General features: G+C 50.2%; 1 protein-coding gene across 1 annotated transcript in view; it reads left to right on the forward strand.

The window, feature by feature from the left end:
- Positions 1–13,582, forward strand: part of DSCAML1 (DS cell adhesion molecule like 1) — a 368,693-nt gene that overhangs the window by 3,272 nt on the left and 351,839 nt on the right. Inside the window, exon 2 of the mRNA XM_017883085.1 lies at positions 13,101–13,418. Coding sequence (XP_017738574.1) covers positions 13,101–13,418 — 318 coding nt within the window. The remainder of the gene's footprint in view (positions 1–13,100; positions 13,419–13,582) is intronic.

Below are 13,582 nucleotides of genomic sequence, written 5' to 3' on the forward strand. Positions count from 1 at the left end.
ACTTAGGGGAGACAGGCGAAGGGTCAGTGAATACTGGAGAGGGGGTGAGTGGCAGAGAGACCCCAGTTGCTAGAATAACATGAGGGAGATTGGCAGTGCCATGATGCCCGATAAGCCTTTCCGATGCTTCTTTTTTCTGGGCATCAAAGCCAGCTGCCTTTAATATATTTCTGCAGTGGAATGGGGAGCTCAATTAGAAACAAAAAGCAAGTAAGCAGTGGACCCAAAGGCAGCGCTTAAGTTGAACAGATCCCAGGGGACTGGCCAGAGAGGCTTAGTTTTCTTAGGATGAGGATCAGAAAGGAGGTGGGCAAGCAGACAGGGCTTTGGCCCAGGGAGAGCTTGCTAGAGAAGCAGGCCCCCAACAGGCTGGCTGGGAGCCCCCAAACACAGGGCCAAGGTCTGCCCAGAGCACCCCATGGGCTGTTAGCCTATGACAGAGAGGTGCAGAACTCAAGCCTTCCTGACCTTCTCTGTGTCTTAGAATTCCATCCTTGCCACTTACTTGGTACCCTGCTCTGGCTGGTGAAGGATGATTTAATTGTAGATGAAGAGAGGGGAGGGCAGATGCTCAGAGAGCTTTTCTGCAGGGATATGAGTTCCAGGCTGGGAGGTTCTTCCTTCCTCCATAATCTTGGAGGAGTTGTTTTCTGGGGGACCTCTGAAGTAGTCAAGAAAAGATCCCCTAGTTCCTGAAGTGCCTTCTCAGCTCCAGCCCAGTCGATTCTAGCGGGTACCCAGGTGCATGAATAGGGTGTGAGCTACAGGCAGCAGCGATGGCAAGGCGCCAGGAACCCAAGGGCATGCCCCAGATTTGCATATAATCTGCATATGGATTTGCATGCTCACCTAGCCAGGCCAAAAGCTGTGCCCTCTGTGAGTAGCATCTTGATCTCAACCTCAGTAGCAGCCAGTCAGTGGCTTCCTCCTTGCATGGAAGGGGGTGGGGCCGGAGCTGGGAGAAGGACTGGTGTTGGTAATGCTTCTGTCTCCTAGGTTTTGTTGCCTCCCATATGTGTCTCCAGTGCTCAGCACTGGCTTCACCATCTGGCAAGGCAGCCCCAGAGCTCCCACCACCCCTATCCAAGGACAGACAGTGGCACTGGGGATATTGGAGTAGGGTGGGTAGCAATGGGCCAAGACACCGTAAAGTAGACCAAACTTGGGATGTGGGTTGCCCCTCTCATGCTGCAGGAAGAAGAGGGTGAAGGGAGGGGCAAACTAGCTATAGAAATCCAGGGCCCGCCTGGATTTCCTGGTGGGTGCACCCCTAGAATGCAGGGAACTGGGTGCCTAGGGCTGCCATCAGCAGGTGGTGAGGCAGTGGCTGATGGCATGGGGGTATGAAGTGAGGCGGAATGTTCTTTCACCCTCTTGGTTTGTCAACACCTAGACTGGGAGGTGGTTGTGGCTTCAGAGAGATGAAAGAAATAGCACCAGCTTCTCATTCCACCTCTCCTAGGGCAGCTTCAGGTATGTGGGTTGGTTCTGGCAGGGCAGAGGGAGGACAGGCACTGCGGTCACTGAGGGAAGGGTGTGTCAAGAGTCTGGAGTGATGCTTGAGGAGTGAGCACTTCAGGAGAGCTGAGCAGCCCCTCCTAGCGAGCCAGCTGGGATGCTGCAGTGGGAGTGTGGCCTCGGGAATGGTTTTGTCTGCATTTCCAGGGCCCTGAGAGGATACTACCATGGCAGGTGCTGCTCCAAAGCCTTCCCAGAGTATTTTTCAGCACATCCACTGATCCAGAAGGGGCCTGGCCCACCGGAGCCCACAGAGGTTTCCAAGGGAGGTGGTATAGAGGCCTAAGGGGTAAGATGGAGCCTCAGGGGATGGATGGAGGTAGAGAGGGGGAGGGCCAGAGGGCAGAGCTTCAAGCACCACCTGCCCTGTTCTCACTGCCATTCTTTCAACCAGAGCTTTTATTCATTCTCCAATTTCATATATTGGAGTAGAATGAAAAATAAAAAAGTTTACAACCCACTAGTGTGGTAGAAATTTGGAGTCAAGGCAAATCTTTCATTTACATCCTGGCTCTGCACTTACTGGCCATGTGACTTTGGGCCTCTCTGAGCCCCACTTTCTCCAGCTTTGAAATGGGATTAAAGAAGATAATGCATATCAAGTAGCCAGAACATAGTGCTCAATAAACATTAGACCTATACTTTTTCTTCCACATTGCCTCTACCTTCCTCTCCTTGCCCCCTCTCCAGAATGCGTCATCAGATCCTTCCTTAAGCAGTTTAATTAATCAGCCACATTTTTTGCCAAGCCAGCTGGCTTAGACTTTATAACGATAAGAAAGACTAAGTAGTGGCCAGGACAGGGGACGTCAACTCCTTCCATCCATCACCTAGTTGGGTAGCATGTAGGACTCCTTCAGTAAGATAGTTGAGGCCATGTGGGCACCTGAGTGTCCCTTGGGTGCCCAGCACATTCCCTTCCCGTGGCCATCAGTGGAGACAGAGAAGGCTTAGGTTGGCTCCAGACTTGGATTTGAGGTGAGGCAAAGGTTGGTCCCATATCTGCCAAAGGAAGGCTGGGGTTGGTTGTTAAATCTCTACCACGTTTGGTCAGAGTAAGAACTATTCTGGAGTTCATGCCATAAAGCCTGTGTAAGCACTCCTCACAAAGCGAGCCCTCATAACTGTTGCTGGATGTATTTCTGTGTCTCTCCCTGCTGAGATGAACCTCTGTTTTGCAGGCAGTTTTGCATATAGAGAACACTCTTGGCAGCCTGTGACCTTGAGACTTCTCTTCCCTCCATGACTTAGTCTGTCACAGGGAAGCAGCATGTGACCCAGAGGTCAAGTGCTGCCTATGGCAGGCCATGGCCTGTGGGATCCTACATGTTGGGGAGGGTGTGGGCTCCACAGCCTGTGTGCCTTGTTAAACAGATGTTTGTCGGGTGCTGGTTTAGCGTGAATGGCATTAGCCTTGGGGACCACCCATGCCACTCCAGCTCCTACTCCCCTCATTCGTTCAGCTGCCCTGCCCGACTCCCTGTACCCTGTCTCTACATGATGCTTGCACCGACAGTTTCCAAGGTCACCATCTTCATTAACAACAATTATTCAAATGCTAGTTAGTTGCATATCCATTAAACTGATTCTAAAGAGATGCATGTGTGTTTGCGCGTGCATGTGTGTGTGTGTGTGTTTGTCTGTGTGTTGGAAAGAACATTATCCATGGGCCTAAAAAACAAAGCTCAGCCTGTCTTACCTGGGTAAGTTGCCTAATGGTTCATGTGCCTTTATTTTGTAATCTGTAAAATGGGCAAAATTACCCATCCTGGCTATCCTACAGAGCAGTTGTTACTCTATATGTGCATAAATAAGAATGAGGGGCATAAAAATGTACATCATGTGACAGTGCTTTGTATACAGAATGAGGCAACATATGAACACACACATGTAAAAACCACAGCAAACCCGTTTTAGCCTTATGAATGCTCTGCTGAAATGTGAGGCGTAATTACTGTCATTTCATCATACAGGAACGATGAAGGTCTCACAGCTGTTTGTGGCTGTCTCCCCCTCCGCGGGCCCCAACATATGGAGAATTTTCCTAGCTTTGCTTTTCAGCATCATGGGGAACAGCTGATGAGGCACAGCCAGGCTGGCAATAGTCTTCCTGGAGCAAACTTGGCAGATCCCCTGTGGCCCCAGTGGCAGCGGGAGTGGGAAGAAGCCTACCTCTGCTCCCCTCCTCCCATCCCCCTCCAAGGTTCTTAGATGCAAGTGTAGTCCATAGTCCTCTGGACCAACTCCCCCAAAGGGACATTCTCCCTGCAGGGAATCCACAGTTTTTATGGGAAGAGCAGTAGGCACCGTCCCATCTTATGTGACCCCATTTAAGGTCACAGCACTCATTGGAATCCCTGAAAACTTGCCGAGTCAAGGCTGGTGGACACCCTGCTTCTAGGGTGACCCTCCCGCAGTCATGGGGTATGAGAGAGGATGGGACCCCTGCATTGGGGGTGGGAGAGGGAGATTCAGGTGATCATCTTGGGTAAAAGTCTTGCAAGGTTGGAAGACATCTTTAAGGCTGTGGAATCTGTACCCTAATCAGAGGTTGGCCCCTTCTGCAGCTTTCCCACCTGGCGTCTTTTTCTCTCTGCACTAGTACTTCCCGCGACAGGGACTCCTTCCTTGCAAGGCAGCCCCTTCCTGGCCACACAGCTCTGACTATGACAGAGCTCATCCTTAGAATGAGTCAAACCCTGTTGTGGTCTTGGACCTTCTACTCACTGGTCCTGATGTCACCGCTTCGGCCACACAGAGCAAGGCAAAGCCCTCTTCCACTTGACAGCCCTGCGACTATGGCAGGCAGATGTCCTGCCCATTTGAGGCGCCTCCTCTGGACACACAGCATCCCTGGTTGCTCTGATACACCCTCATATGACATCGTTTCAGTGCTTCATGGTGCTCCTGAGTTCCGCAATGGCTAGTTTTCTGACAGCAGGGTGGCCAGAACTGAGAGAACACTGGAGACAGCACTGTAGCCCCAGCTGGGATGCTGGTGAGCTGTGTCCCTGGGGTAAATGACTCCACCTCTCTAGGCCTTGTGAATGGAGGAGATTGGACAAAATAATCTCTTAAGTCCCTCAAGCATTAACAATCTAAATCTAGGATTCTCTGGGGACAACTGTGCTGTCTGAGCCGACTCCCTGGAAAGAACTTTTGGCCATAAGGGACCTTCCTTTGACAGGCCCTGTCTGGAAAGGGCTGGAAGATTAAAGAGTCTGTCCGACAGTCAGCTGTTGCTCATAACTTCTCCTGGAACTGATGGCGCAGGGCCTTGGAGGTTGAAGGATAGCTGCGTCTCCACTGGACCTCGCAGGTTTCTGGTTGCTGGTCACAGAAACCAAGTCTGTGCTAAGAATCTTAAAAACAAACACCAAAACCACCCGTGTTTCTGATGGACACAGGGAGGACACGTGAGCTGTGCTTTGCATGGGGATTGGAAGTGGGGGTGCTTTTTGGTCATCTCAATGACTAGGGTGGGGAGCTGCCGGCGTTTTGTTGGGGGAGGGATGGAATGTCTAATGACAGGGAGATTCCCAAATAATTCTGAATTATCATACCCCAGTTGCTCTCTTTTGTCAGAAAATTCCCCTACAGTGTGCTCACACTGTGGGGATGGTCTGAATCTAGCCTGTCATGTGCCTGCTGAGCCACACGTCGTGGCATAAAGATGTGAAATGCAGCTCTGCCACCATGAACTGTGCAACACCAGGAAATTATTTGACCTAAGAGTCTGTCTTCCTATCTGTAAAATGGGGTCTTGAACAGTAGCTACATCCAAGGGCTGTTGTAAGAATTAAATGTGCAATAATGCAAGAAAAAGGCTTCCCACCATGCCTGGCACAGAACAAATGCTAAAAAGCAATGATGGAGCCAGGCATGGTGGCTCACACCAGTCATCCCAGCACTTTGGGAGGCCGAGGCAGGCGGATCACTTGAGGTCAGGAGTTCGAGACCAGCTTGGCCAACATGGTGAAACCCCATCTCTACTGAAAATACAAAAATTAGCCAGGCGTGGTTGTGCATGCCTGTAATCCCAGCTACTCAGGAGGCTGAGGTAGGAGAATTTCTTGAACCTGGGATGTGGAGGTTGCAGTGAGCCAAGACGGTGCCACTGCACTCCAGCCTGGGTGACAGAGTGACACTCCGTCTCAAAACAAACAAACAAGGCACTGTGATGGGGGAGGTAGTGGTGGAGCAGGTGTGCCAGATTGGGTAGACATCACAGGCAGAGAGCATGGGACTTGGCCTGCTGCTCCCTCTTGTCCAAGGACCGTACCAGCTCAGGCTGCGTGGTACATGCTCTGATGCTGTCTGGGAGACTCAACCTTCTCCTTCCCAGGGTCTGGGCTCAGACTATTTCCAAGATGTGGATGCAACATAAAAGGTTTTTAATGAAGCAGGAAGACACCGTCTGGCTGGTCGTCCTCTGGGTTTTGAATGGACTTGGTGGGTGAGCTGGTGGGAGGATCACTCTACTGGTTGATCCTCTCTGGACCCAATTATTCCACCTCTGGGATGAGAACAATCAGAGTGAGGGCACAGAATACATCTTCTGTGAAAACCTTTGTGTGGAAATACAGTGAAGTAATCAACCTTGCAAATCAATCCAAGAAAACTCTCCAGCTCACATCTGCATGAAGAACTCTGCGTAAGGCCTGGGAGTTAGCAAAAGCTGTGTGGCTACTGCAATGCTCTGTTGCTATTGATTCTACCACTATTGTTTGCTTATCTGGATCGCCAAATTAAGTTAATTAATGTGGTGGTAGGGTCTTGTCAGCCAAGCAGATGACAATTGTCTGTCATTGGGAAAGGAAATACAGAAGTCCAGGATGGCAAATCTACTTTTCCGAAGGACTGTTACTCTCAGTATAGACAGAGGACATCAGTCTCAGAAATAGAATTTCTGGCCCTATGACAGACTTGGTGAATCTGTTATCTAAGACTCTGCATTTTTAACAAGCTCTCCAGGTGATTCTTATGCATATTGATGTTTGAGAACGACAGTTTTAGGTTATTATTATGATCATCATAGGTGAGCAGTAAATATTTGCTGCACAAGGATTCACTTTTCCCACAAATACTTACTGCTTGCCTGCTATAATGATAATGCTTGAAACGACAGCCACAAATACTTAGGTGGTGCCAGGCACTTACATACGCCAAAAACTGTCCCAAGTTCTTCATATGTATTAACTCATCCAACCATAATAACCCTTGAGGTAGATATTGTCACCACCTTTGTAAACATGGGGAAACTGAGGCACAGAAAGGCGAGGCAATCTTGCCTGGGATTACACACACTGCTTGTAAGTGACAGAGTAGGGATTCAAACCCAGGGAGCCTGGTACCAGAGGGTGGGCTTTTCACCACTGTACTGTGTGCCTCGTATGTGCCCAGGAGACAGAGTGGTGACTAGACAGTCACTGCCCTCAGGAAGCTAATGGCCCTCAGGGGAGAGGATACCTACTCTCCCCTTGGCCCTGACCCTTCCTCCTGTCCCCTGCCCCCTGCTACCCTGAAGATCCACAACCTCTCCTACAAATGGTTGCCATGCCCGGGTGAGGCTGCCTCTTGAAGGGTCTTGCCTGTCTCTGAGGGAATGTTGCAGGGGTCCCAGCACTGGCAGATACTCCTGGATGAAAAGTCCAGTGAATGAGACGAGTAAATATTTTGTAAGGGAAGAGAACAAAATGACTCATCTCCCAGTGGAGGTGGCGAGGTGTTAAGATTTCAGTCCCCTCGGGTTGTCCTTTACAATGATTACAGATGATGACATGGGGGTAATTCAGTGTGCGCCTCAGAGCAACCTCAGTCAGCCAGCTCCTCCCACTGCAGCCAGACACCCCCATCCCACACAGGCAGGTGGGGTGGGAGCCCCAGGGGTTACATACATGGGGCTGAAGTTCCCTTTGCAAAACTAATCCTGATACCCAAGCGGTGGAGGGCTGGCGAGTGAGTTGATGCAGTGGATACTTAGGTTTCAGCGGTGACCCTGGGGGCAGGCAGCCCAAATGCCTGGGGGCGATTTCTGGTTTAAAAATATTGCTGTGCTATTTCCACACTTCTAATCTCCTAGCAATTTGGAGCCTGTTTTACGAAACACAGCATCGGGGTGGTGCTCAATGTTAAACGGCAGAGAAGATTAAATGGGCTGAAGTCTGGGCGTCTGTCACATGACAACCAAGCCCATAACTTCCATTTTCTATTAAAATCCATTTCCCCTTTAACCAGAAGAAGCTTTGCTGTTGATCTGAGTGTTTCTCTATTTATGAAGTGTTCCCCCTCCTCTTCTTTCTTTCGGTAATATGCCTGGTTCTGTCTGCAGAGGGAAGAAAGAGCTGCGGGGAGTGACTGAGATTGGAAGGGAAAGGAGGAGTCTCTGTCAGGGGATTTGCTTTCCAAATTGGGACCAGCTTGGAGAGAAGACATGAGGGGAAACTTCATCAGAGCCCAAACTTTGAACTCAATGATGTGATGGGAAAAGCTCGGGTTTGGAGCTGGTTGAATTTTGACTCTGTCTCTTCCAGCTGTAGGATCTTGGAGAAGATGTCAACTCCTTCAGCCTCCTTTTCCTCACCCTTAAAATGAGGCTAACGGTCCCTCTGCCTCATACCTTTGTGTGGGGATTAGATGGCCAAGCCTGGTGCCTGGCACAAGAAGGTGCTCCATAAATGTTAGTCTCCTTTCTTTTGGGGACTCCACACCCTTAGGCCAACAAGACTTTAGGGAAATAGATGTCCAACCAAAATGCCACAGTAGTTAGACATGAGGACTACAAGGACTTGCATAACCTCAAGTGCCACTGTCGGGGACTGCTGGACACCTCAAACCTTGCTTTCCCAAGCTTGCAAACCTCCAAGTATCCCCCACTGCCTTTGACCCCCACTGTCTTCCACCACTGAGGCCCAAACTCAATCCAGCTGGTTTCGCCTCTTCTCCCCAAACCCACCCACTGCTCCAGCCTGCAAGGTTTCCACAGGGCCCCCTAACATGCATGCCTCACCCACTGTTGTTGGGCTGTCTTCTCTGGGAGTGCCCCCCCTTGTCACCCCACCTATCCAGGTCTTCCAGCTCAGCTCAGCTCCTACCTCTTCCCAACACTTCTTCTCTGGCTGCTGAATAACTTTCCCCTTCCCTCCCCATAGCTCTTGGCTAAATCAGTGCTTTCAGCTGGCCTCACGCATGGCCAGGTGCTATTGTTTAACCTCCTCTCCTGTTCCCCGTCTCCTTTATAAGCTCCTGGAAGGTGGAGCCATTCTCCTTGATGCCTCCCACCGTATCTGGGATACTGTGGTGCAGCAAGGCTGGTGCTTGGTAAATATCTCCTGAGGCGATGAACGTCTTCTCTGGTCCCTGGATCAGAAATGACTGGGGAAGGAGGACACTGAAGGGTGCAGGAGTCAGCTGAGAGGAAGTAGCATTTGGAGAGGGCTTGGAATTCTGCAAGGCTGCAGGGTGGAGCTGTGCCCTTTCATCCCTGCAGTAATCTTAGGTACGTACCCTCGACCCCTCAGGGAGAGTGAACAATCCCCATCTCATATTAGAACATCCTCATGGGGAATCAAGAACTGCCCCATTCCATTCCACCCACTAGGCAGCTCTGGGAGGCAGCTAAGATGGTGCAATCACATCCTACCCTTTTGTAAAGGAGGCTCAGGAGGGCTAAGTGGCTTGCCTGAGGTCACACAGCAGGTGAGGTGTGAACCCCCAGAGGGGAGGTAGTTCTGTCAGACTTCAAGGCAGGGGTCTGGGTCCCCTCTGGTAGCTTGCTGGGGCTTTGTCACCGCTCTGAAGATTCAAATAAGTCTGAGAAGGTGGGGAAGCCCCTGCTGTAGAGGCCACACCAGACTCCATGAGGCCAGAGTGAGGACGTCAGGCTCCTACTACTCCCGCTTCTTTCCCTTGAGTTCTGAACACACCCATTGCTTCTGTGGCCACTTACCCGCTGCCCATATGCCCAGCCTTCAATGTGGCACATAGCAGAGATTTGAGGTATTTACTGGTCTCTTGCCTCAGTTTCCTCTTTATGTATTTGCTCACTCCCTTCTCTTGGCAGGTAGGGCCAGGTTAAATTAATGCTTATTTAAGGGTTTCTGCATTCTGAGCTGACAGGTGCCTTGTGATGGTAAAATATGAACCCAATGTAAGTGCAAAATGCTATTGTTTTACACCTGAGGGTGATGTTTCATAATGGCAATGCACTGTCAGAGCCGTACGCAGAAATGAATGGTGTGTCTAATCCTCCCTTGCTCCCCCAGACTCAGAAGACAGAAGCTCACATCCCAGGGTGGGAGAAATATGAGGCTCCTTGCCTTTTGCTATAAATCTGCCTTTTCATCAGTCCTGACAGGTGGCTGGACAATCCCAGTCCATTCATCAATTAAATCTCCCCATTTGTAGTTGCTGAGAACCTTGTGTCCTTGGCTTCAGCAAGATCCGAGGCCCAGGAGTGCAGGAAGGCTGCTGTCATTGTGGTTGATGCTCCTGGAGGGAGCAGAAGGGGCCTGGGAAAGTGGCCATCTCAGGAGGCAGGGAGAGTGGAATGGATTTCCAGCCACTGAGAAGGAGAGTGGGATGTGTGTTTGGAATATGGTTGGGGTGGAGGAAGGGTTGGGGAAAGTACCCAGCCTGAAAAACCATATTCTGTGGTTTGATTTGTCTTCCATGGAGTTTCTGCAGTAGAGCGGGAGGTACATCCCCCAGCTCTGAGGCAAGGCAAAACTGGGTTCTAGCCTCAGCTCTGGAATTTGCACATTGTATCACTTTGGGGGAAGTTAGTGAACTTCTCAGAGTCCTAATTTCCTTATCAGTAAAATGGAAATAATAACAATAACACCCCCTAGGGAATTATGAAGATTAAATATAATATCTGTATAATAGAAATACAGTATCTAGAATGGACCTGGCACAGAGCCTGGCCTGTAGTTAACAATGAAGTCAGTGGTGGCTATTATTATTGCTGGAGGTATTATCATTACAGAGGGTTACATCATACTTAGCCTTAAGAATTTACTTACCTTCTCACATGAATCAGTTCCTGAATTCCTCCTTGTCAGGGATTCTCTCGGCTTCCTAAGTCCATTTACAGGCACCATGTAGAGTCTTTCTGTAATGTGATGGATTTTTGGCTCCCAAATCCATGAAGCTGCCAGGGTGAGAGTGCCTGATTAACTAGGTTTCTCAGGAGGCACCCAGGACCCCCGAGCAATGTCCCTGTTCCCAAAAGCAAGGTATTGTCTGAAATACCCAGAATCCAACAGAAATCGCTCCCAGGAAGGAGTGTGCATGTCGTGTATGTGCATGTATGTGTGTGTGCACCTGTGTGTTCTTGGCCAGCTGAAAATGGAAGTTGGTGGCCAAGTTGTGTCTGAGGGAGGTGAAAGTCCCCTCTTTATTATTGCAGTGGTTATACTGTGGTCATACATCACAGAATGGTTAAGACAGTGACTGTAGGGTCAGATTGCCCAAGTTTGTGTCCCAGTGCCCTCACTTACTGGTTCTGTGGTCTTGGGTAAGTTGCTTTGATCTCTCAGTGCCTTAGTTTCCTCATCTGTACACTGGGATACTAATAGTACCTATGTTTTAGTGTTGTTGGGATAATTAAAAGAAGTCGTATAAGTAAAGTCCCTAGCAACAGTGCCTGGCACATAGAAGATGCTTAACAAATATTTGCTGAATGGATGTCGGTAAGGAAGGCTTTCAGAAAGTGAGAAGAATCTTGGAAGTGGGACCTGCTGAGTGTGTATTCTAAGAGAAACCTCCTGAGCCTCAGTTTGCTGCCTGGTTAGTAATGGCATGATTTCATGCTCTTGGGGAACACTCTAGCCATAGCAAGTCGGTCATGCTTCCAGAGCTTCTAAGGGTCCTGTGCAGAGCAGAGTTGCTCGGCCAATTTTGTGACTGTCACAAGAGTAGGCAGCATGAGAAGGAGAATGGCAAGGCCATGTGGCTCCCTTCTCCAAGAAAGTGCCTTTCAGCTACTATGAGTGCAGTGCCTGGTGGGGACAGCAAATGCATTTGCTGCTAAGAGGATGCTCCTGACACCGCAGCAAGAAGCCCACGAATGTGTTTTCCAGCACATCTGCTAATGGCTTCATCACAGCTTTTTATGAGATGATGTGAATTGCTCTGACCAATGAGGCTTAATGGCCTTCCTCAACGAGCTGCCTGGTATATTCTCCCCGGAGGCTCGGCTCAGAGTTAAGCCAAGAATATTAATATGGCCGGATGTGGGCCCTCCCCCATCCTATAAAGTTGTGGAAATTGAGGTCAAGTTGGGTCCCCTGCAACGTTCTTTAAACAAGCAGCGGAGTGGTTTGTTTGCTCGTTGATCTTCCTGGTGGAGAGGGAGTGGTTTCCAGCTAGAGACCTGGGACCCTGCCCTCTCTTCCTCTGGGTTGGTGTCCACTTGCTAGGCAGTGGATTTCTTAAAGGGGCAGGCTCCTCAAGAGGAAGGGGGGCACCCCTTGATTCCAACATTCAGGGCTACTGGGATAAGAGCAGGAAATATCTAGGCCTGATGCTGGGATAAGAGGAACAGATGGCCAGTCCCCCCAGTCAGGTGGCCCTGCCACTGCCAGCTGTAATCATAAGAACATTCTCCCATGTGGTTGAGGGTTGGAATGGCACCATGTCAGAGATGGAAGGGGGTCTTTGCAGTCTTGCCCATCCTCTCCCTCCACTTTCCAAGTGAAGGAGCAGATGATCTGAGTGAGGAAGGGAATTGCACAGTCACATGGTGTCAGGGCTGGGTTTAGAAGCTGGGTCTTTTGGCCCTAGTCTAGACCTTATCCACCCACTCTTCTGCTGGCCCTCATTCAGTCCTCTGTGGCAACACATTTCTCAAATTGGCTATCAGGGTCTCCTGCACTCTTCCATCTTCCATTCCAGGCAAGCATCCCGGCTCCTGTTAGCCATTCATCTCAGAGCATGGTCTTGAGACCTTTTGCAACTTTCATCTGTGAGATGGTAGAAAGAGCACTATAACTCTCTTTAGGAGCAATGGGGTCACATTTTAGTTCTGTAACCTAATTGTGTGATTCTGAACAAATTCCAAAAATCCCGGAGTTTTCTTTTTCACTTTTCTTTTTTTTTTGGAGACAGAGTCTTGCTCTGTTGCCCAGGCTGGAGTGCAGTGGCACGATCTCTGCTCACTGCAACCCCCGACTCCCGGGTTCAAGCGATTATCCTGCCTCATGCTCTCGAGTAGCTGGAACTACAAGCACGCACGCACGGCTAATTTTTGTATTTGTAGTAGAAACAGAGTCTCATCATGTTGGCCAGGCTGGTCTTGAACTCCTAACCTCAGGTGATCCGCCCGCTTCGGCCTCCCAAAGTGCTGGAATTACAGGCATGAGCCCCCGCACCTGAAGGCTGGGGTTTTCTATGGATCAGGAACTGTCTCTGATTCACCTTTGCCAGTGCCTGCTATATAGTCAGTGCCCAATAGGTGCTTACTGAATGACTGATGCTTGAAGGTCAGGTGAATGAGTGCAGCCTGTCGCAAGCCTCCGTGGCTTGTGTGAGTATTGTTAGAGCCCATGCTAACCAAGTCTCTCCCCTTGCCTCTCCTGCAGCCCGCCCTGAAGATGTCGGCACCAGCCTCTACTTTGTAAATGACTCCTTGCAGCAGGTGACCTTTTCCAGCTCCGTGGGGGTGGTGGTGCCCTGCCCCGCCGCGGGCTCCCCCAGCGCGGCCCTTCGATGGTACCTGGCCACGGGGGACGACATCTACGACGTGCCGCACATCCGGCACGTCCACGCCAACGGGACGCTGCAGCTCTACCCCTTCTCCCCCTCCGCCTTCAATAGCTTTATTCACGACAATGACTACTTCTGCACCGCGGAGAACGCTGCCGGCAAGATCCGGAGCCCCAACATCCGCGTCAAAGCAGGTAAGGGACAAGATGCCTGCTGCGCCAGTGGCACAGGAGAAGGCTGTGCCGTCATTCTGAGGGTATGTGTGCAACATGCTCGGGGCGGGGGGTCTTGCAAGAAGTCATTCTCCCAAGAACAGTTTTGCTGTTCACTTTTTAATCTTAGTTTACCACTTGCTGTG

This window comes from Rhinopithecus bieti, unplaced genomic scaffold (genome assembly GCF_001698545.2).
Source record: "Rhinopithecus bieti isolate Rb0 unplaced genomic scaffold, ASM169854v2 scaffold_11964, whole genome shotgun sequence".
In the NCBI taxonomy this organism is placed as follows: Eukaryota; Metazoa; Chordata; class Mammalia; order Primates; family Cercopithecidae; genus Rhinopithecus; species Rhinopithecus bieti.